This window comes from Tachypleus tridentatus, chromosome 4, assembly GCF_004210375.1.
Source record: "Tachypleus tridentatus isolate NWPU-2018 chromosome 4, ASM421037v1, whole genome shotgun sequence".
NCBI lineage: Eukaryota > Metazoa > Arthropoda > Merostomata > Xiphosura > Limulidae > Tachypleus > Tachypleus tridentatus.
In genome coordinates this window covers 10,116,179-10,142,239 of record NC_134828.1, presented here as the reverse complement: position 1 = coordinate 10,142,239, position 26,061 = coordinate 10,116,179, and the positions used below count along the sequence as shown (strand labels likewise).

Sequence of the window (26,061 nt, the reverse complement as noted above, 5' to 3'; positions counted from 1 at the left end):
TCTCCAACTCCAGCTCAGACATGCTGCTGCACTCCATTCTACTGCCACAGTGAGAGTGCAGACAGATCTCCGCACCTCCAGCAGGGTCATTTGCAAAACATCTGAAGAATCTTTTGCCCTCGATGATTAAAAGAGTTGATGAATCTGTCTATTTCCATCTCTCTCCCTGCCACTCCTTCCAGTGACTGCCCAGTTCCACCTCCTTTGGCTATGGGTTCAGGTGTTTCCTCAGATCCATGTTCTTCTGCATCCCCAAGAAGTAAAACAACCATTTGTTCACACCCTCAGTCACTGGAATCTTTGTCCACAGATAGAAACCTGCCTACTTGACCCAGGGGAGAATTTATGGAGGTTGATAGATCTTTGTACAATAAAGAAAAAAAACATGGTCAAAAACAAAATGGTTCTTCTCAATGTAAATAAAAATGGCCACTTTGATCCAGTGGGACTGTTAGTTTTCATTTAAATATAGATGGCATTAAGGATTTGATTGATTCTTACCATCCTGTGAGTGTCTCCTTACAGGAAACTTTTCTGAAATCTGCTGATACAGTCACCCTTCAGCAGTTTCCTTTGTACAGAAATGATAGGTTGTGTGATGGACGAGCACATAGTGGGGTGGTACTGCTGGTTGATTAGCATGTGCCCATCCTGTCTTTGCCACTTGATACACCCTTGGAGGCTGTAGCCATCCATGCTTCCTTGGGGTCATACCATCGCTATTTTTTCTCTTTACCCAGCTCCTCAAGAGACCTATAATCAGTCAGACCTTGATGTGCTCATTGAGCAGTTACTATCTCCCTTTTTAATCCTGGGGGAGTTTAATGAACGTAATCCCCTGTGGAATGGTGCCGATATTGATGGAAGGGGTCGTTCCATAGAGCATATGCTCTTGGATCACAACCTATCTCTCCTCAGTACTGGTTCTTATACTTATTTTCATGCACCTAGTCAGTCTTTTACTGCTATTGATCTTTCTGTCTACTCCCCTTCACTTTTCTCTTACTTTTCTTGGAGGGTTGACAGTAGCCCATGGGGCAGTGATCATTTTGAGAGAGATTGTTCATGGGCAATGCCACCTGATCTGCATACCCCTCTGCAGATCACTGGCCTCTGGTCTATGGCTCTGCCAGGACCTCAGTTTTGAAGATGTTGGAACCTATTCACCATCAGGGATTTTGGCTCTGCACAGGGGTCTTTTGCACTTGTCCAGTCCAGAGTTTGTATACTGAGTCTTATGAACCTCCTCTACACCTCTGCCATTTGCAACTATCTTTACTGTATGCTTCAAAACTTTGATTCTTACCACAGCATCTCCCTTTGAGTTGTATTTTCCTTCTTCAGTGGCCATGCTGTTTCAGAATAGACTGTTTGCTGTTGTTCCTTTGGACCTTCGTATTCAGGCATAGTTGGATGAATTGGGTCTCTTCTTGGATAACATAGCTGTATCCACTGATCAGCCCATCCCACCATGATTAATTACCATCCTCCAATGTGACCTTTCTTTGATTCATTTGAAGAAGGTAGATACTTCCAATTGGAAATATTGCCTTCTATTTGCCAAACATCTTTCAAACCATCCTTTTATTTCTATTTATACAAATGGTTCAAAATCAAGTGATTCTGGGAATTGCCATGGTTTGTTGTTATTCAGTTGTTGCACAGTTTGTGTTCACTGCTGAATTGTACATCATTCCCCTTGTCCTGGATCACACAGAAGCTATGCAGTACACGTACTGTACTATTTATACTGATTCCTTTAACTATCTACTGGCCATGGAATTGCTTCATGTTAGTTCTCACCCTGTTCTCGTTGATATTCAAAACCGATTGGCCCATTTCTCTCTATCATCTACTTTTATCCAGTTTTTCTGGATACCAGGCCACATCAGTATTTGTGCAAAGGAACTCGCTAACGTTGCTGCTAAGTCTTTCTGCTCTGGTACTATCACTGCTGTGCCTGTTCTATACATGGACTATGGTCCTGTATTTAAGGCTTGTCTCTGCACCAGTTGGCAGCTGATTTGGAGTGAGCAATGTGATAACAAGCTTTTCCAGATCAAACATATTGCTCTTTGGCCATCTTGCTTCTGCTAGGATATGCATTGGTCACAGTTTTTCAACTTGTTTTCTTATATCTGGTACTGATGCACCAGTGTGTGGTGTGTGTGACACTTAGGTCACAATAGCCCACATTTTAATGTCATGCTGTCATTGTGATTGAGAATGATGGCACCATTTCAAAAACATTTTTACCATGGGTTCACCCTTGACATTGGACAGTATCGTTAGTGATGTTGACACTGTCCACCTCAGTTGTGTTTTTAAACTTTTAAGGGCCATTGGTCTGTTTAATTCTTTAACTCTGTTTAATATTTTAATTTGAAAATTGGACTACGTTTTGTTTTTGTACAATTCCTTTTTACATATTTCACATTTTTACCTTTTTACTGATTGTTTGGTGCATATAACCCAGTTGCTTTGTGTCAGTAAACAATAAACAACCAACCAATCAACGTTATAGGTATGAGGAGACTTTCTAGAAATTTCGGCCTGCACAACAATACCTGCAATACGCTAATATTTACGTACACACACACACACACACACACACACACACACACACACACACACACACACTGTTGATTCTCACTCAAAAATCTTCTTTGACTTTAGTGAATAGATGGGAATTTCTCAATACTGATTTAACAGTACAAGTTATATACATTTCTAAATATAAATTTAACTTAAACATTGATATTAGAATAGATATATAATAGTAAATAATCACACATCGCTCCTTTGAGGATTAAAAATTGGAATTAAACAGTTTTAAACTAAGATTACGTGTATACATTGTGAACAGTAATTCAAATATAATACATTGTCAAAGAATTACAAAACTAATAATCATGACAGTACATAACACCATCAATACAAATAACCTGATTTTCATAGAATTACGTAGCACACAAAAGTGCTCGTGCACAGATGATATCAACCACTTTAACATGGATCATCCTCAGCTCATACTCTTGATAAACACTAGTTTATCAGTTTTCTGTTTCTGCTCTTCATTTGGTTAAACATCAGCATATTGTTACAATGCAGACACATACACATTCAAAATGTTCTAAAGCTAACACTAATGCAATTTCTTGTTTCCACAGTAGAATAATTCTTTTGATGATAGTTAAACTTTTTAGAAAAATAACAAGCAGGGTGTTTAATACCTTTGTCATCTGATTGTAATAGAATAGCACCACAATCGCTGGCATCAGCAACTAATGCGAAAGACTTATCAAAGTCAGGTGTCATTGATACAGAGTAGTAAAGATTTAACATCTTCAAAGGCAGATTAACATGTTTGATACCACTTGAACTTTTAATTTTTCTTCATTAGGTTTATTAATGGTACAGTGATGTCAGCAAAAGTTTCACAGAACTTCCTGTAATAATCAGCCCTTCCTAAAAGTATCATCAAATTATTCTTGTTGGTAGGAGTTGGATAATTTACTGTAAAGTTAACTTTGGTTTGAATTGGAGAAAATTGGCCATGACCTGCTACATAACCTGAGTAAACAACTCTTTCTTTACAAAGGTTGCTTTTTCCAAAACTTACAGTGTGATTGACCTTTTTAAGCTTCTTAAAAATGTCACAAAATACACATGAATGTTTTTCCACTGTGTCACTGGAAATCACAATGTCGTCCTACATAAATTCCAGCATCTGTTCTTCCTCTGTATCACTGGAAATCACAATGTCGTCCTATATAAATTCCAGCATCTTACAGATTGTTGAAACATTGATTCATCATTTGCTGAAAAGTTGCTTGAGAATTTTTTATACCAAAAAAACATTACATTGTACTGGTATAATTCATCAGGAGTAACAAGTGTCTCAATTTTTTCACGTGTCTCGTTGACACTTTAATAACTTCCCAGGGGAATTTTATGGGCAATTTTCATTATTTAAGAATGATTTGCTTTTGGAACGAAATGATTTGATAAAGTACAGCCCAGTTTTCTGAAGCTTTTTACACCTGGTGTCTCCATTTCTTCATAAGTGCACCATTTTTCAAAAATAACCACTTGGAAATTTCTTTCAGTTATCTTTTGGGGGTTCATATTTAAATACTGTAGAGATCTGTGGATATTTTTATTTATCAGTGATTAGTTTACTTTTAGGAAAAGGAACTATACCAGGTGAACTGTATCCCTCAAGTACATCATTGTCACTCACTAAGCAATTGTCAATAAGAAATCTTCCTCAAGATCTCCATCAGATCCCACAAAAATGTCTGAGACAATTTATAATATTGTCTTCTGAATACATCACTTGTTTTGAGCTTAATTTATTAGCCTGAGCTTGATTCACAGCATATGAGGGAAATGCATTTTGATTCTCCTCCATGGGTGTAGATAGCCAAGCTGCTGTTTTGTGCCATAAAACAGCAAACCAACCAACCATTCTCCTGAATGATAACATGATCCTTAGGTGAAACAGTGATCAGCTCTCTAAACATTTTGTGTTTGGCAACAACTCTTGCCCCAGCCAAATCGTTTCCCAACAATAATGATACACCCTTAATTGGTAGAGTATGCTATACTCCAACCACAACTGGTCCTAAAACTAGGTCTGATGTTAACTAAATGTTATGAAGAGGAACATTAACAAAGCCACCCTCAATACCCTGACCAATAACAGACTTATCAGTGGCAGAACTCAAATCTAAAGGGAATATACCTCTAACCACAGTGATTGATTTGCCCCAGTATCATGTAGAATATATATGGGTATGAGATTTGGAGTACCGTTTGCTAAAGATGAAGAACCAACAGACACAAAAAATCTAAATTCCACTCTAACAATATCAGCCTTTATATTGGTGGCTAAATCAACAATATCTGATGATTTGGTGAAACTACACCCATGTGCAGATATGAATGCAGTGGGTGTTTTCTCCTTTTCCTTTTACTTGTTCAACACCAGCAGTTGGACATGACCAGGCTTTTTGCAGAAATGGCAGACAGGCATTGATGGATTTGATGAAGTTTTATCTTGACTGTCAGAAGATTTTGAATTAGAGGATCTGGGTGTTTTAAGGAATCCTTAACTTCATTGTATTGAACATACAGATTTTTGTCAATGGCAGGATTTTTTTTTGTGAAAAGTGATTTCGTGTATTATAATGTAATCATTAGAAAGTGTATCTTTTCACCCAAGTACATTTTGAGGTCATCATGTGCACAACATTTATATTTCCCAATTAAATATAGTTGTCTTAGTTTATTAAAACTGTTTCAGAATACATAGAATCACAGTCATTTTTTGTTGTTTTTTTGTTCTATATAAATTTTATTTTGCTTGCAATAACTTCAACTTTTAGTGTTGAGCCTCTGGTACTAACTCTTATGCTTTGCAAATAGTTGCTTTAACCTTATAATCTATACAATCTTCTAGATATAGAGAGAGTGACATAAACATCTCATACTGTACCAGTTAAAATATTCTGTAATAATAATGAACAATTTTTGGTGAGCCATTCCATGGTTCGGGCTACCTTCTTGAAAAGGTTGAAATATTAACTTCATTTTCATTAAGTATTGGTACTTTACCTTCTTGATATAAAGGTCATTAAGTATTGGTACTTTAGAAATATTAACTTCATTTTCATTAAGTATTGGTACTTTAGCATATACATTAAGTATTGGTACTTTAACATATACATTAAGCTCAAAGTTGTCATTTTGCCTTCGTCAATTGGAGTTGAGTCTAATTCCTGTTTCTTTCAACTTAATTTCTTTTTTTTTTTTGTGGCTTCTGTATGAGCTCGTTCAAGTTCGGTTTGTGTTTTAGCTGGATCTATAATTTGTCTTTATTATTTGACCCAAATTTGTTAGTTAGGACCCTACAGTATTCCCCTAGTGTTTGCTCAGACAACAAATTGTCATTGACTAGTATACGCTTTTTTAGTTCATTTTCTTTCATGGATTTCTTAACGTAGTTCTAAAACTTTGGCGATTTCAAGCAATTTTGAGGTTTATAGTATATCAACAGTAACAGACCAATAATATATACTGTTTCTTGGGGTGTTGCATTGGTTACATTTGTAGGTATGAGGAGTTTCTAGAACTTTCAGCCTGCACAACAATTCTGATAATACACTGTTTACATTCACACACATTGCTGATTCATACTCTCAAGAATCTTCTACAACTTTAGTAAATAGGTGAGAATTTTTCAATACAGATTTAACAGTACAAGTTTGATACATTTCTAAATACAAGTTTAACTTAAACGTCTATTAGATTAAATATATAATAGTTAATCTGTCACACCTTTTTCCTGGGGGAAGGCTCATTTCCTCCTCTTCCTTGCCTGCAGTCACTGTTGTTTGGATGTCTTTGTTATAGCTGTTTCTTGCACCCTTTTCTACTGCACTTACGAACTCCTCTATACAGACTGGTATTTTCTTCCCAAGACTTCTGCTGTATGGGGAGATAACTATACTTTCTCTTTTCCTTCTGGATATTTCCTGTATGATCAATCAGACCCAGATTGGTTCCTTTGTCTTGTTTGTTATTTTTCATGAGCTTCTATCTTTGTGTCCTCACCATCATCTATTTATACCCTGGGACCTCTTCATTGAGAGCCCTTTCTCTCTTTCCTTTTGTCCTTACTGGATGGGTCCATAATCTCATCCAGTTGGTTTACTTCTTCTCAGATGTGGGTACTTGCAGATCATTTCATTTTCCTTCACATCAGATTCATCATCAGTGTCACTCTTGCTTTCCACCTTAGTCAGCTTTTTAATGAGATCCTCCAGGCAGGCATGTGGATGACTGTCCACAAGTTCATCACTTATCATCTTTACCTTACTGTTTTATCTCCTGCAGGGTTTTTTACTTTCCCTGGTGGCCATTCTTCAGACAACTCACTATCTTTGAGATGGATAAATGTTTTTCTTTTTCATTTCTCTTCCTTCTTTAGATAAGGATTCTGCCAAATGGCTTGTGTTGCCTCCAGGCTGTATTTATTCCCAAAATCCACATCAAGCTAGGATAACAAAAAGTGTTCAGCCAATCTGCCCTGGCTGTGTCAGTGCCCACTGTGTAATGAGGTGTTCTTCAACACCACTTGAGGTATCTTTGAGGAATATAAATTTATCCAATTTTTCAATCCATAACATAACATAATTCCAGGAAATACCATTGGAAAAAGCCAACACCAGGGAAGTGACTGTCCAGTTCTTTGGGTCATGCTGACTTTTAAAGATATGGTTTCATGTTCACCCGTTGTACTGTTCTCAGTGAAAGACCTTTTGGGTGGGTGGTTAGATAGAGATTTGGAGAACTTTTCTGTGTCTCTACATCATTAATTCTCCCCCCTCTCTCCCATTTTCTTCAAGGTAAGTGCAAAAGACCCTTGCTACTTACCAGTTTCTAGTTACTGGGCTGGTGGATCATAGAGAATCCACACTGATTAGGTTTACCACAATATAATGAGAAGCATGGTGGTGGCAACACTGTCAGTGTAATAGGGGTCACTCCTGAAACAGCTGTTATGCCTTCCTCCTGCAGCTATGTTGTCCAGTAAAGTTTAGGTAAGCACACTTTATTTAGAGTGATTGTGCTTTAACCATATTTTGCATATATACAGGTACTCATTTGGTTATGATCACTTCAGACTCTTTCATCTTGGGTGAAGATTTTAACCAGGTTCAAATGAGATAGTCTTCCCCAGGTATGATCCTACCACTGAGTGGCCATTTTTTGGGCTTTTCTTTGGGCACTTTCTGAAGGAAATTTATCTGGGTAAATGTTTGCACTGCCCCCTCCACAGCTTTAACATGAGATTTCCAACAGTTTTATGTGAAGAGGTGAGTTATTGTCTTGGAACTTTTAACAATCCTCTAATCTGAAAATGTATTTTTGATAGATACTTCTGCACATTGTCAAAGGCCTTCTTACTTCTGATACACCTTTTGTCTTCCCTCATGTTCATGATGGTTGTGTTGCTCTTATATTGGTGGACTCACATGATGACATCATCACAGGTTAGTGCATTTCACAAGAAATGTGAATTGATGTGGGAATTAGCTCCAGGCTAGTGGCATGCAAATCTCGTAGGTAGACAGATGTTCAAGGGAAATTGCATTACTATGTAAAAGTGTGTATAAGAAATACATTTTCAGATTAAGAAAAATGAACTTCTACTGATTTGCCAGTTCAAGACTGATTCAAATGACCCTTTGTAAGACATAATTTTAAATTGTATGACATCTTCTGATGAACAGTGTAAAATGACAAAAAGTTTTGCTGATGATGGAATAAGTGTTCTGAAACTTTTTACCTTGTGTAAGTAAAATATATTTGAGCCTTAAGATTCTGCCATCATATAAGTAGTGATGGTTAATTCAATTGTTTAACTATGAGCCAGCAATTGCATTGATCTGAGGAACACTTTACCAGTTGTTTAATGGGGTCTTTGATTGATTAGTTTACCAAACACCACTAGTTGTTTGTCATTAAGCATACACAACCTGTCGTTGGATCCTTAGAGTTTCTGTTAAAGAAAAGTTTTCAAGTTTCTATTATTTTTAAGGTTTAACTGCTGGTATCTAGCAAAGTTTCTGTCAGCTTGGATAATTTTGAATTCAGACTTAACAATATAACTTAATGTCCCCTATTATTTTGAGGTACTTGTGATGTTAGTTATGAGCTACTTGTAGGCCTGTAATAATAAATAGAAGCAATATTGCCCAACTTAGCTCATCAGTGATGTAATAAAATTCTTGAATAATTGCTGTACCAGGCCTATCTTTAAATGAATGTCAATCGTACTTGTTAACCATAGGAATTTTATCCTTCAAGAATCTCATGTGAAGCATAATTTGTGAGGTTGTAGTTTTGTATAGAGAGCAACACTTTTGACTTCCAATAGAAATGCTACTGTTTTATTTCAACTCGAGAAACACCACAGAGAAATAAAAACTTCATTGACTTTAGTTAAAAAATGGCTTCTTTTAACGTCCACATCATATACCAGTGGTATACTTCATTAATCTAAAACCTGGATTTTTGATGACGATAAAAGTGGTTTCAGATATTTTTATATAGTTCTTTTGACAGTTATGTAGTACATAATTCTAGTTTTTTGTTACCTAAAGTTCTCAACTTTATCTCCATGAGTAGTGTACATGTAATCTTATGTACAGGACTGAATAACATTATTAACTTTTCAGTTGTCACCTACAGCTACAATTCAAGATGTAAAAAAAAGAATTTATAAAACAAGTAAGTAGGTTTGTTGTTTACCATTTGTTAAACATTTCAATAAAAATAGTTTTTATAGTTTCACGTGATTTGTGTATAACCTAAAAAATTTAATGGTAAAATTACTACTAACATCAGTTCACAATATTTGATATTGTGAAGTATATTAGCTGTCCCTGGTGTTTTGTTTTTGTAGCAGAAACAAACAACACAGGTTGAAATGGAAATGTCAGAGCAAAATAATTAATGACCACTGAATGGTAGGTAGTGTTACAGAAGAAAACAGTAGGAGTTTTATAGCACTGGAAGATTTTAATCACTGTTGAATGGCAGGTAGTGTTACAGAAGAAAACAGTAGGAGTTTTATAGCACTGGAAGACTTTAACGACTGTTGAATGGCAGGTAGTGTTACAGAAGAAAACAGTAGGAGTTTTATAGCACTGGAAGATTTTAACAACTGTTGAATGGCAGGTAGTGTTACAGAAGAAAACAGTAGGAGTTTTATAGCACTGGAAGACTTTACGACTGTTGAATGGCAGTAGTGTTACAGAAGAAAACAGTAGGAGTTTTATAGCACTGGAAGACTTTAATGACTGTTGAATGGCAGGTAGTGTTACAGAAGAAAACAGTAGGAGTTTTATAGCACTGGAAGACTTTACCGACTGTTGAATGGCAGGTAGTGTTACAGAAGAAAACAGTAGGAGTTTTATAGCACTGGAAGACTTTAACAACTGTTGAATGGCAGGTAGTGTTACAGAAGAAAACAGTAGGAGTTTTATAGCACTGGAAGACTTTAACGACTGTTGAATGGCAGGTAGTGTTACAAAAGAAAACAGTAGGAGTTTTATAGCACTGGAAGACTTTAACAACTGTTGAATGGTAGGTAGTGTTACAGAAGAAAACAGTAGGAGTTTTATAGCACTGGAAGACTTTAACGACTGTTGAATGGTAGGTAGTGTTACAGAAGAAAACAGTAGGAGTTTTATAGCACTGGAAGACTTTAACGACTGTTGAATGGCAGGTAGTGTTACAGAAGAAAACAGTAGGAGTTTTATAGCACTGGAAGATTTTAACGACTGTTGAATGGCAGGTAGTGTTACAGAAGAAAACAGTAGGAGTTTTATAGCACTGGAAGATTTTAATGACTGTTGAATGGCAGGTAATGTTACAGAAGAAACAGTAGGAGTTTTATAGCACTGGAAGATTTTAATGACTGTTGAATGGCAGGTAATGTTACAGAAGAAACAGTAGGAGTTTTATAGCACTGGAAGATTTTTATAGTGTGTTTGTGATTATTTAAACACATTGTAGTTGGGTGAAACACTAGAAAATGTAAGTTAAAGAATTGGTTAGCCCTCATATTCCTTTGTCCTTCTGTACTATTTTAACAAGATAATATTGGTAGAACTTTATTCATAGAGAGACAGTGAAGGAATGCCAAAATCTGTTATCTTTGTGTTATATTTTGAATATAATCCTTCAGTCAGTTATTGTAATACCAACTTAATCCATATTTACTAAAGAACTGTAATTTCTGATACTGGTTTAACCAAAATCAAAAGAAAGATTATACACAGAGTAAGAAGGTACAAGTTATTTGATTACTCTCCCACAGGCAGTAAATTGTATCCAGAACGACAAGCACTACGAGTGGATCCAAGTGAGTAGAAAAAGTTCATTACCTCGTATAATGAGAGAGTGCACATGGATTTGGCTGTCTTGAGGATACTTGTTGCTCTTAATATGTGAAACTTTTTATGTTTATGAAACAAGAACGTCATTCTTGAAATAATTAGAAGTTTTCAACTCAAAACATTTTCTTTGATTGTGTTATTGCTGATTTATCCTAAGACAGTCAAAATATATCTTTAATATAAGACATGTAAGTAAAATAGTAATAAAAGTAAACTGCAGTTGCTTGTAAACTGTTTTTACACATTAAATGTTATTCACTGGAACTTTACTAATTTCTCATCAGTAAGGTTTAATATTAAAACAAATGTGAAGCTAAACACATGCATAATTTCCAGAATTCTGTGCTTTTAGATTATATACAATTTGTTTGTGGTTTTAGTGGGAATGTCCATTATTGTCTTGTGTGATGTTATTTATGAACGTATTCCAAGAGATTTTGAATTAAATCATGAGAAATAAACACATGCAATTTAAAGTCATTAGTGACTGAGGTTTGGTAAATTATAGATTAATAAAGTTTTGGTAGGACTACATGACTCGGAATTTGTTGAATGGCACCACTTGATATAAATAAAAGTGATTATAAAGTGTTTTAAATATATATTGGGTACTTAATTTTATCTTAACAGAAGGAAAATCCCTACCTGATGAAACAACATTAGGAACCTTGCAGTTGAAAGATGAGAAGGTCCTTTTTCTGAAAGATCTTGGGCCTCAGATTGGCTGGAAGACTGTAAGTATCTGAATCTGTACTAAACTGTGTTTTGTAATGGTATATGTGAGAAACTGTGTTAGCATCTTAATAAAATGTTCCTTTCACTCAGTATACCTATTGTACACAACTTCAAAACTGTATTATGACAATTTCTTTATATAAATTGTTTAAGTATAGCAGCAATAAGGAGAATTTTATTTCAGGTATTTCTTTGGGAGTATACTGGTCCGTTAGTTCTTTACTTAGTCACATACTTGAGGCCAGCCTTGCTGTATGGAGCAGAAGCAGCAAGTGAGCCCAAACACACTGTTGTTCAGTAAGTATACAAAGTATATTTTTTAATAGACAAATGAAGTTATTGTAATTATATGTTGATCTTTTTGTTAAATAGATTCCAAATGTTTTCAAAGTATTTCATTGCTTTACATTAAGATGTGCAATTTATACAAATGTACTGATTTTTATACTCAACTCTGTAATATAAGTTTAAAATACAGCTTTTTCCACCCCTGTGTTTATGTGTAAAATATGAATTGCTATTTAAATATTTATCAATGTTTGTATAAAACTTGATTTCAAAAGATTAGTTTTATGACAATAATTGAAGAAAAAAAACTACAAAATGGTTGCTTTTGTGAATTATAATTGAAGGTGTGTGGTGCCCTGTCATTACAAAGGTGTATTTCAATACAAATATAAAATTTTTGTTTTACTGAGTTATAATTCAAGAACGTCTGCTGTTTATTTTAGGGAGTATCAAAACTGTGTAAGATCATTGTCAGGTTGGTACAGAAAATAATAGTTTTAAGACTACTTGGAACTTTTTTACTACAATAATCTATATTTACTGTTAAATATAAATTTTGAAATGTTAATTGTACATGTTGTAATGCTCTCTAATCTTTCACATTTCTTGGAAATATGGATGAGGTTACTATAGTGCTTTTAAACTAGGCCCCATAAAGATAGAGATTTGGTTATACTGTTACCAGGATAAATCACTTTATGGTGAGAGACAGTTTCTCAAACAGTACTGTTTAACTAGTGTTACAAAAGATCTATATTTAGCATATAATTTTAACAAGGGTATAAGTTATTTTTTAAAGAGTTGGAAAATATATGTTTCAATAGACCACCACTGTTAAGTATTATTGGATGTTTTCTTTTTAAGTGGAAAGTCCTGCTTATTATTGAAATGTTATTTTTGACAATTGTAAAAACTTGTATTTGATTGGAGAAGAAAACTGCTTTCTGTGAGTTTTTCTTGTTTTACTTTGGTTCTTGAGAAACCTGTAACTACTCTGTTTGTTTTATACTTGTTTACAGAATATTAACATTATTGTTTTTACAGTATAGCAGCTTTGTGCTGGTCTTTTCACTACTGTAAACGGATCATAGAAACACTTTTTGTTCACCGATTTTCACATGGGACTATGCCTGTCAAGAACCTCTTTAAGGTAATCTTACATAAAGAATTATCTTAAATTTTACCATACAGGAAACAAACTAGTAAAACTATCAAAAAATTACTAACAAAGTTCTATTGTAAAAGAAAAATGATAATAATAATTCTCCCCAAAATACTACAGCATTACCTATAGAATGTTTAATACTGCAGCATCACCTATAGAATGTTTAATACTGCAGCATCACCTGTAGAATGTTTAATACTGCAGCATCACCTATAGAATGTTTAATACTGCAGCATCACCTATAGAATGTTTAATACTACACCATTACCTATAGAATGTTTAATACTGCACCATTATCTATAGAATGTTTAATACTGCAGCATTACCTATAGAATGTTTAATACTGCACCATTACCTATAGAATGTTTAATACTACACCATTACCTATAGAATGTTTAATACTACACCATTACCTATAGAATGTTTAATACTTCAGCATTACCTATAGAATGTTTAATACTACACCATTACCTATAGAATGTTTAATACTACACCATTACCTATAGAATGTTTAATACTTCAGCATTACCTATAGAATGTTTAATACTGCACCATTACCTATAGAATGTTTAATACTGCACCATTACCTATAGAATGTTAAAAACTGCACCATTACCTATAGAATGTTTAATACTGCAGCATCACCTATAGAATGTTTAATACTGCAGCATTACCTATAGAATGTTTAATACTCCAGCATCACCTATAGAATGTTTAATACTGCACCATTACCTATAGAATGTTTAATACTACAGCATTACCTATAGAATGTTTAATACTGCACCATTACCTATAGAATGTTTAATACTGCACCATTACCTATAGAATGTTTAATACTGCAGCATCACCTATAGAATGTTTAATACTGCAGCATTACCTATAGAATGTTGAATACTACAGCATTACCTATAGAATGTTTAATACTGCACCATTACCTATAGAATGTTTAATACTGCAGCATCACCTATAGAATGTTTAATACTGCAGCATTACCTATAGAATGTTTGATACTGCACCATTATCTATAGAATGTTTAATACTGCACCATTACCTATAGAATGTTTAATACTACAGCATTACCTATAGAATGTTTAATACTACAGCATTACCTATAGAATGTTTAATACTGCACCATTACCTATAGAATGTTTAATACTGCAGCATCACCTATAGAATGTTTATTACTGCAGCATCACCTATAGAATGTTTAATACTGCAGCATTACCTATAGAATGTTTAATACTGCAGCATCACCTATAGAATGTTTAATACTACAGCATCACCTATAGAATGTTTAATACTACAGCATCACCTATAGAATGTTTAATACTACAGCATCACCTATAGAATGTTTAATACTGCACCATTACCTATAGAATGTTTAATACTACACCATTACCTATAGAATGTTTAATACTGCAGCATCACCTGTAGAATGTTTAATACTGCAGCATCACCTATAGAATGTTTAATACTGCACCATTACCTATAGAATGTTTAATACTGCACCATTACCTATAGAATGTTTAATACTGCACCATTACCTAAAGAATGTTTAATACTGCACCATTACCTATAGAATGTTTAATACTACACCATTACCTATAGAATGTTTAATACTGCAGCATTACCTATAGAATGTTTAATACTGCACCATCACCTATAGAATGTTTAATATTGCACCATTACCTATAGAATGTTTAATACTGCACCATTACCTATAGAATGTTTAATACTGCACCATTACCTATAGAATGTTTAATACTGCACCATTACCTATAGAATGTTTAATACTGCACCATTACCTATAGAATGTTTAATACTGCAGCATCACCTATAGAATGTTTAATACTGCAGCATCACCTATAGAATGTTTAATACTGCACCATTACTTATAGAATGTTTAATACTGCACCATTATCTATAGAATGTTTAATACTGCAGCATCACCTATAGAATGTTTAATACTACACCATTACCTATAGAATGTTTAATACTGCAGCATTACCTATAGAATGTTTAATACTGCAGCATTACCTATAGAATGTTTAATACTGCAGCATTACCTATAGAATGTTTAATACTGCACCATTACCTATAGAATGTTTAATACTGCACCATTACCTATAGAATGTTTAATACTGCACCATTACCTATAGAATGTTTAATACTGCAGCATTACCTATAGAATGTTTAATACTGCACCATTACCTATAGAATGTTTAATACTGCACCATTACCTATAGAATGTTATAAACTGGACCATTACCTATAGAATGTTTAATACTGCAGCATCACCTATAGAATGTTTAATACTGCAGCATTACCTATAGAATGTTTAATACTGCAGCATCACCTATAGAATGTTTAATACTGCACCATTACCTATAGAATGTTTAATACTGCAGCATTACCTATAGAATGTTTAATACTGCACCATTACCTATAGAATGTTTAATACTGCACCATTACCTATAGAATGTTTAATACTGCAGCATTACCTATAGAATGTTTAATACTGCAGCATTACCTATAGAATGTTTAATACTGCAGCATTACCTATAGAATGTTTAATACTGCAGCATTACCTATAGAATGTTTAATACTGCAGCATCACCTATAGAATGTTTAATACTGCAGCATTACCTATAGAATGTTTAATACTGCACCATTACCTATATGTTTAAATGCACCATCACCTATAGAATGTTTAATACTGCACCATTACCTATAGAATGTTTAATACTGCAGCATTACCTATAGAATGTTTAATACTGCAGCATCACCTATAGAATGTTTAATACTGCACCATTACCTATAGAATGTTTAATACTGCAGCATCACCTATAGAATGTTTTTGCAGCATTACCTATAGAATGCATGCACCTACCTATAGAATGTTTAATACTGCAGCATTACCTATAGAATGTTTAATACTGCAGCATCACCTATAGAATGTTTAATACTGCAGCATCACCTATAGAATGTTTAATACTGCAGCATCACCTATAGAATGTTTAATACTGCAGCATCACCTATAGAATGTTTAATACTGCAGCATCACCTATAGAATGTTTAATACTGCAGCATTACCTATAGAATGTTTAATACTGCACCATTACCTATAGAATGTTTAATACTGCAGCATTACCTATAGAATGTTTAATACTGCAGCATCACCTATAGAATGTTTAATACTGCACCATTACCTATAGAATGTTTAATACTGCACCATTACCTATAGAATGTTTAATACTGCACCATTACCTATAGAATGTTTAATACTGCACCATTACCTATAGAATGTTTAATACTGCACCATTACCTATAGAATGTTTAATACTGCAGCATTACCTATAGAATGTTTAATACTGCACCATTACCTATAGAATGTTTAATACTGCACCATTACCTATAGAATGTTTAATACTGCACCATTACCTATAGAATGTTTAATACTGCACCATTACCTATAGAATGTTTAATACTGCACCATTACCTATAGAATGTTTAATACTGCAGCATCACCTATAGAATGTTTAATACTGCAGCATTACCTATAGAATGTTTGATACTGCACCATTATCTATAGAATGTTTAATACTGCACCATTACCTATAGAATGTTTAATACTACAGCATTACCTATAGAATGTTTAATACTACAGCATTACCTATAGAATGTTTAATACTGCACCATTACCTATAGAATGTTTAATACTGCAGCATCACCTATAGAATGTTTAATACTGCAGCATCACCTATAGAATGTTTAATACTGCAGCATTACCTATAGAATGTTTAATACTGCAGCATCACCTATAGAATGTTTAATACTACAGCATCACCTATAGAATGTTTAATACTACAGCATCACCTATAGAATGTTTAATACTACAGCATCACCTATAGAATGTTTAATACTGCACCATTACCTATAGAATGTTTAATACTACACCATTACCTATAGAATGTTTAATACTGCAGCATCACCTATAGAATGTTTAATACTGCAGCATCACCTATAGAATGTTTAATACTGCACCATTACCTATAGAATGTTTAATACTGCACCATTACCTGTAGAATGTTTAATACTGCACCATTACCTAAAGAATGTTTAATACTGCACCATTACCTATAGAATGTTTAATACTACACCATTACCTATAGAATGTTTAATACTGCAGCATTACCTATAGAATGTTTAATACTGCACCATCACCTATAGAATGTTTAATACTGCACCATTACCTATAGAATGTTTAATACTGCACCATTACCTATAGAATGTTTAATACTGCACCATTACCTATAGAATGTTTAATACTGCACCATTACCTATAGAATGTTTAATACTGCAGCATCACCTATAGAATGTTTAATACTGCAGCATCACCTATAGAATGTTTAATACTGCACCATTACCTATAGAATGTTTAATACTGCACCATTACCTATAGAATGTTTAATACTGCACCATTACCTATAGAATGTTTAATACTGCACCATTACCTATAGAATGTTTAATACTGCAGCATTACCTATAGAATGTTTAATACTGCACCATCACCTATAGAATGTTTAATACTGCACCATTACCTATAGAATGTTTAATACTGCACCATTACCTATAGAATGTTTAATACTGCACCATTACCTATAGAATGTTTAATACTGCACCATTACCTATAGAATGTTTAATACTGCAGCATCACCTATAGAATGTTTAATACTGCAGCATCACCTATAGAATGTTTAATACTGCACCATCACCTATAGAATGTTTAATACTGCACCATTACCTATAGAATGTTTAATACTGCACCATTACCTATAGAATGTTTAATACTGCACCATTACCTATAGAATGTTTAATACTGCAGCATCACCTATAGAATGTTTAATACTGCACCATTACCTATAGAATGTTTAATACTGCAGCATTACCTATAGAATGTTTAATACTGCAGCATTACCTATAGAATGTTTAATACTGCAGCATTACCTATAGAATGTTTAATACTGCACCATTACCTATAGAATGTTTAATACTACACCATTACCTATAGAATGTTTAATACTACACCATTACCTATAGAATGTTTAATACTACACCATTACCTATAGAATGTTTAATACTACACCATTACCTATAGAATGTTTAATACTTCAGCATTACCTATAGAATGTTTAATACTACACCATTACCTATAGAATGTTTAATACTGCACCATTACCTATAGAATGTTTAATACTACACCATTACCTATAGAATGTTTAATACTACACCATTACCTATAGAATGTTAATACTACACCATTACCTATAGAATGTTTAATACTGCACCATTACCTATAGAATGTTTATTTAAATACAAACTCACTTCCATCATTATCACCATCTTCCAACTTGTCAATACAAAAACTTTAAAAGGTTTTGAAATATCACTTGGATAAATGCATGATTTGAGGTTTTCTGTGCTCTGTATACAATACAATTTCTCTTGGTTTTAGTTATTATCCACTAATGAGACTGTTTGGCTCATCTTGATGCACAAAAGTTTCCAACAAATAAAACTTTATTTTTTGTTAAACTATACATTTATTGTTAAATCAATGGAGTTCTGAACTGTTGTGTTTTGGTAAACATAATCATTTAAAGGAGTTTCTCTTTGATGTTGAATTTTTTGTTTTATTTGTATTAGTTTTGTAAATAAAGTGATAGTTGAGAGATTGTTTTCTGGTTTATAATCCATGAAAACTGTTCTTTGTACCCATACAAAATATAAGATTTTATTATACCAAAGATTTCTTGCTTGTTTGTTTCTTTATTTGAACATATGAACTTTCTGATAGTCATTTCTGTATTCTGTAGATGCAAATAATTTTGTTGTAATTTTATATTAAACAGTAGAAAACATGACTTTGTTCTATATTATTTACCTCATCCCTCTCAGAACTCGAGAATACAAGATTTCTAGAGTAATTACATCTTATGTTTGTGAAAGTGGCCCAGAGGAACACATTGTGTTGTGTGTAAATAAATACACATGCATATGTTTAATTAATAGGAAGAAGAGGGCATATGTTCATAGGAAAATGAAAGATGTTTTTCACAATTACTGAACAGTATGAAATTTGTATAAATTATTGACACTAAATCATCTTTGTTTTTCTACATGATTGTTAAAACAACAGTATGGTTTTAATTATAAATGAGTAGGCTTTTTTATGTGAGAGAATCTTTCTTGTTTTCCTTAAATTGCAGACTGTTTTTACAATAATAGAGGATGTAATAGTTTCTAATATTGAAACAATGTTTTTTAACTAATAGGTCACTCTTTAAGTATAAATGTTTGGAGATGACTGGGTAACAAAATATTTATTACATACACATATGATGTATTGTTCACATTAGCTTATTAACAATAAACTCTGTTTTGTAACAGTCAGAGGTTTGTCTTTATTAGTATTTTGGTGGATTTTAACAATGAAATAACGTTTGTTGTTAACAGACCACTCCTTAAGTATGCATTTATATCTTAGTTTGTTAACAGTAAGTTCTCTTTTAACTCTTGTCACTTACATAATGTTTTCCTAGGTATGCAGTTTTGTATAAAGTATTCACTCTTCTCTTCACTGAGGTCTTGTTCTCTAGTTGTCCATTTCTGTTGTTAAACCCTCTTAGCATAATGTATCAGATAGATCATGTCAGCTGGACACGTTTCTCTGTAGTCTTGACTCTTTGTGTTCTGTAGTAGTCCAGTCTTGTAATTACTTCATTTTTGTTACCTCCATGTTGTTCACTTAACTGAGTGTGTTATAGCAGGTAGATCGTGTCAGCTGTACACGTTTCTCTGTAGTCTTGACTCTTTGTGTTCTGTAGTAGTCCAGTCTTGTAATTACTTCATCTTTGTTACCTCCATGTTGTTCACTTAACTGAGTGTGTTATAGCAGGTAGATCGTGTCAGCTGTACAGGTTTCTCTGTAGTCTTGACTTTTTGTGTTCTGTAGTAGTCCAGTCTTGTATTTACTCCATGTTGTTGACTCAGCATGTTATAGCAGGTAGATCGTGTCAGCTGTACACGTTTCTCTGTAGTCTTGACTCTTTGTGTTCTGTAGTAGTCCAGTCTTGTATTTACTTCATCTTTGTTACCTCCATGTTGTTCATTTAACAGTGTGTGTTATAGCAGGTAGATCGTGTCAGCTGTACACGTTTCTCTGTAGTCTTGACTTGTGTTTTGTAGTAGTCCAGTCTTGTATTTACTTCATCTTTGTTACCTCCATGTTGTTGACTCAGCATGTTGTAGCAGGTAGATCGTGTCAGCTGTACACGTTTCTCTATAGTCTTGACTCTTTGTGTTCTGTAGTAGTCCAGTCTTGTAATTACTTCATCTTTGTTACCTCCATGTTGTTCACTTAACTGAGTGTGTTATAGCAGGTAGATCGTGTCAGCTGTACACGTTTCTCTGTAGTCTTGACTTTTTGTGTTCTGTAGTAGTCCAGTCTTGTATTTACTTCATCTTTGTTACCTCCATGTTGTTCACTTAACTGAGTGTGTTATAGCAAGTAGATCGTGTCAGCTGTACACGTTTCTCTGTAGTCTTGACTTTTTGTGTTCTGTAGTAGTCCAGTCTTGTATTTACTTCATCTTTGTTACCTCCATGTTGTTGACTCAGCATGTTATAGCAGGTAGATCGTGTCAGCTGTACACGTTTCTCTGTAGTCTTGACTCTTTGTGTTCTGTAGTAGTCCAGTCTTGTAATTACTTCATCTTTGTTACCTTCATGTTGTTCACTTAACTGAGTGTTATAGCAGGTAGATCGTGTCAGCTGTACACGTTTCTCTGTAGTCTTGACTCTTTGTGTTCTGTAGAAGTCCAGTCTTGTAATTACTTCATCTTTGTTACCTCCATGTTGTTCACTTAACTGAGTGTTATAGCAGGTAGATCGTGTCAGCTGTACACGTTTCTCTGTAGTCTTGACTCTTTGTGTTATGTAGCAGTCCAGTCTTGTATTTACTTCATCTTTGTTACCTCCATGTTGTTCACTTAACTGAGTGTTATATCAGGTAGATCGTGTCAGCTGTACACGCGTTTCTCTGTAGTCTTGACTCTTTGTGTTATGTAGCAGTCCAGTCTTGTATTTACTTCATCTTTGTTACCTCCATGTTGTTCACTTAACTGAGTGTTATATCAGGTAGATCGTGTCAGCTGTACACGTTTCTCTGTAGTCTTGACTCTTTGTGTTCTGTAGTAGTCCAGTCTTGTAATTACTTCATCTTTGTTACCTCCATGTTGTTCACTTAACTGAGTGTGTTATAGCAGGTAGATCGTGTCAGCTGTACACGTTTCTCTGTAGTCTTGACTCTTTGTGTTCTGTAGTAGTCCAGTCTTGTAATTACTCCATCTTTGTTACTTCCATGTTATAGCTTGTAGATCGTGTCAGCTGTACACGTTTCTCTGTAGTCTTGACTTTGTGTTCTGTAGTAGTCCAGTCTTGTAATTACTTCATCTTTGTTACCTCCATGTTGTTCACTTAACTGAGTGTTATAGCAGGTAGATCGTGTCAGCTGTACACGTTTCTCTGTAGTCTTGACTTTTTGTGTTCTGTAGTAGTCCAGTCTTGTATTTACTTCATCTTTGTTACCTCCATGTTGTTGACTCAGCATGTTATAGCAGGTAGATCGTGTCAGCTGTACACGTTTCTCTGTAGTCTTGACTCTTTGTGTTCTGTAGTAGTCCAGTCTTGTAATTACTTCATCTTTGTTACCTCCATGTTGTTGACTCAGCATGTTATAGCAGGTAGATCGTGTCAGCTGTACACGTTTCTCTGTAGTCTTGACTCTTTGTGTTCTGTAGTAGTCCAGTCTTGTAATTACTCCATCTTTGTTACTTCCATGTTATAGCTTGTAGATCGTGTCAGCTGTACACGTTTCTCTGTAGTCTTGACTTTGTGTTCTGTAGTAGTCCAGTCTTGTATTTACTCCATGTTATAGCAGGTAGATCGTGTCAGCTGGACCTCTTTCTCTCCTGATCCAGATCTCCATGTTCTCTGTTTGGTAAGATATTTGTTTCTGGAGTTAAACTAGTGATGTTATGGAGTCTTCAGTCTCTGCATTCTACGATGTGGTTACTAAAGCTTTGAACTGATTTCTGAATAATATTGTTTCTTAGTGGAATCATAGATATTTGTTCATGGCCATGATAATGGTTTTTCTAACCTTAAAGATGCTAAGATGTGTCATGTGAATCATAGGTATCTTTTTAGAAGGACTTAGTGAGTGATTGTTAAGTCTGTAGAGAAATTACATTTTATATGGTACAGATTTAAAAGAAAAATGCACAAAAACCATTGCAGTGTAGTCTATAGAGAAATTACATTTTATATGGTACAGATTTAAAAGAAAAATGCACAAAAACCATTGCAGTGTAGTCTATAGAGAAATTACATTTTATATGGTACAGATTTAAAAGAAAAATGCACAAAAACCATTGCAGTGTAGTCTGTAGAGAAATTACATTTTATATGGTACAGATTTAAAAGAAAAATGCACAAAAACCATTGCAGTGCTTAAGTGGTAATGTTATGAACTATTTTCAGTTTTATTGCAAAAAAATTAACTCGGATGATACAGTAAAAAGTACTTAAGATATTTATACAACGTATTTTATAATAATTGCTAGTGTCCAGTTTTTCCTAACAAAAGTGACCAGTGACAGTTCCAGTAATTTTTTATTTGCTACTCTCAAATATTAACCCTTCTATCCCAAGTACCCCTTTAAACATTGTGTGCAAGGCACTGACTCACATTCAGTATTTAAACACCTTTACTATCAATGTATGTAATTGAAATTGACATTGTGTGTGTTATACATGTTTAAGTCCTTTATTTTGAAAGAAAATTTTAAAATTTGTTTTTACGTGACCTACAAGCTATAAAATATCTGAACTTTCACACTGTGTATATTGAGGAAAATGATGGCAGTTTTGTTAAGTGAGTCTATACAGTTAAGTATGGTTAATTGTCTGAAGCTTCAAAGCTCTGACTAAATGAAGTAGAAACAAAGAAATTTTATTGACCCATGATGTGCCATGCCCACCTTCTATACTTTTGTTGGAGCTTTATAACACATAGTTGTTACATATACATGTAAATAGTAAAAATAATCTTTTCTTACACTTTAACCTACCAACAGTTATTTTGAAATTGGTGCACAGGTTTTGAGATCTGGTAGCTATAACTGGCTGTAGTGTTGTTGGCTGTATTTTGTTTTTTAACTAAATATGTTATAGTTAAACACAGCTAAATTGTATTTAATTAATACTTTTATGTCTTAGTTAATTATATTTTAAAATGTATAATTAATGTTTAAACATTTTATAAATATGCATGCATCATAGTTCATGTTAGTTCTCAAGACTTAAGACCCTGCACGAGAGTAAGATAATGTTGCTGAAGGTGTGTGCATCTCTGCTGAATATACTGTAATTATGACTCAAGAACACTGTTAACTTGAGCTGAAATGAGTAATAAAGAAAAGAGAAAATGGAAATTACATATTAAAAATTAACTATGTATGAAAAGGAAAAGACTCAATATTTTAAATATAGCTAAAAGGATTTTTAATATATTCTATGATGAATGAAAATGTTATGTACATCTATTCCGTAATTTTAAACAATTCATTACACTGTGTTTGATACGTACGGTTAGTGATGTGGTAGAGAAAATAAATATAAACATCTTAATAAAATTTTGATATTCATTTAGGAGATTATAGAAATTATGTAAATAAAACTGTAAGATGGAAAAAGGACCTTAATCCTTAAATTGTATATGTCCCTTGTATATGGACTTGAGTACAAACAACTACAATGGATAAATGTTTTCAATAGAAATACTTATAATAATTTTATTGTTTGTGTACAATATACTTATTATCCTTAGCAACATCTTACCAATTTTTATGAAGATACTCTACTAAATGTTTCACTTATAGTATGTATTGTTCTACTTAATATCATTCCCCAGACAGAATTATGATGTCATAAAAACACACACATTCAAGAAGTCTTCATACAGAATGATAAGAAAAGCAAAACCTTATAACCGAAGTGCTTCTGAAAGGTGGGCCTTTCCTTTGAAAAATAAAGGGTCACAATTGGAAAGCATTCAAGTTATTGGGTTTTTATGATTTTATTCTCCAGAAAGAACCATGCATTTCACATGGTTCTGTTACAAATCAATTTCTTCATAATTATACTGAATAAATAAAGCATAGCAATAGACTTAGCATCATATAGAACTTTTCCTGAAACTTCCACAACTTATTATCAGAGTTTTGTTTTTTTAATAAAATAATTAATTTCATCCAAATTTTGTCAGTAAAGAATTATTCAACGTATTGAAAGCATTGACACAAGGTATTAAATTTTCTCAACTTTTAAAGTTATTTTTCTAAACTCGTAAAATTGTTTTTCAGTGTTGTTGCCATTGTTTACAAATATCCTAAAAAGAAAAGTCGTACAAACATGTTTAATTCATCAGTACTGCAGTTACTCACTAATCCTTACTCAGGTCTCTTGTGTGTTTTATATAGAATTAAAAGTTTTCATTTAGTTTTGTGTTATTCAGTATGATGCAACATGTCATCTACATTCTAAGAAAGTGATGTAAAAAAATAAAAGTTCATAATCTGAGTATTGAATAAGGCAAAATATATTTAATGTCTTGCTAACCGAATAAGTGTAAATAGATGAATATGAGAGATGTCAAACAAAAGCTTGAACAAGTTACATAGTGTAAGAACTTTGTATATTAGCTTAATATGAAGGCAAGATTTTTACAATTTATTTTCTTATTAGTTTTGATAGTTTGTAGCATTTGATTTTTTAGAATAATGCCTTTCACTTGATCTTTATGTAAAGCATTTCAAGTGTTTTTGTTTTGCAGAACTGCTCATATTACTGGCTGTTTGGACTTTACATTGGGTATTACATCAATCATCCCTTGTATATGCCCCCTAGTGAGTATTTTTACAATAATTTAAAAGTGTAAAGTAGAATGAAAAACGTAAAATCCATTGTTATTGTATAGTACTTGTCTCAGTACCATACTTCATCCAATCATAATTTAGTTCTGTCTTTATTTCTAGATTTTTAGTAGAAATACTTTAGGTTGGTTTTATTTTATTTTTACTTTTGATGTTTAAAGAACTTTTAAGGGTAGCTGCCTTCCTGCAACTTGCTGCAGTGCTGCAGTATTTAGTTTAGATGTTGTAGGTGTAAGCACTTAGTTTTCTATGTTTGCTTATTAGTTTTTTACCTGCGTTTTCATTTTTATCTGATAGATGGGAAGTTTCCCAATGTTTTTGGATGCTATTGCCACAAAAAAATTTCCATTATGACTTTAAGGTTACAACTAGCAATTATCAGGTCATCCCTTAAGTAATGTCTGATTTTAGGTTCAGAAAAAGAGAAAGGATTTCAAATGCTCTTAATGTTATTTAATCAGTAATGTTTGTTCCATTATTAATAACTACTTCCTGCCAACGATTCACAAGCTTCTGAATGTCACTTCTATAAAATTAATGGGGTTTGGAGGAAAATAGTGGAGAGAGGGTAGCTTTGACATCTTCATGTGTTCCAAGCTCTTTTCCATCAAGATAGTTCTGCAAACTTCGGAATAGATGATAATTAGATGTGACAAGGTCTGGAGAATAAGGAAGATGTGGAAGTGTTTCCCAATCTAGTTCTTCAATCTTTACAGATGTGATCCTTGTTGTATGGAGCCTACATTATCCTGGTGTAACACAACACCTTTACGATTGATCAAAACAGGCCTCTTTTGTTTCAGTGCAACATTCAAGTGCTCTAACTGTTGACAATAGAAGTGGA

The 26,061-nt window shown here is 33.5% G+C and overlaps 1 protein-coding gene across 2 annotated transcripts in view; it reads left to right on the top strand.

The window, feature by feature from the left end:
* Nucleotides 1-26,061, top strand: part of Sc2 (trans-2,3-enoyl-CoA reductase Sc2) — a 41,632-nt gene that overhangs the window by 5,302 nt on the left and 10,269 nt on the right. Inside the window, exons 3-9 of one of the 2 annotated variants that reach the window (XM_076496986.1) lie at nucleotides 9,249-9,300; nucleotides 10,895-10,939; nucleotides 11,604-11,707; nucleotides 11,893-12,005; nucleotides 13,041-13,146; nucleotides 22,160-22,222; nucleotides 25,118-25,190. In XM_076496986.1, the coding sequence (XP_076353101.1) occupies nucleotides 9,249-9,300; nucleotides 10,895-10,939; nucleotides 11,604-11,707; nucleotides 11,893-12,005; nucleotides 13,041-13,146; nucleotides 22,160-22,222; nucleotides 25,118-25,190 (556 nt within the window). The remainder of the gene's footprint in view (nucleotides 1-9,248; nucleotides 9,301-10,894; nucleotides 10,940-11,603; nucleotides 11,708-11,892; nucleotides 12,006-13,040; nucleotides 13,147-22,159; nucleotides 22,223-25,117; nucleotides 25,191-26,061) is intronic. The other variant, XM_076496987.1, reaches the window with a different exon arrangement.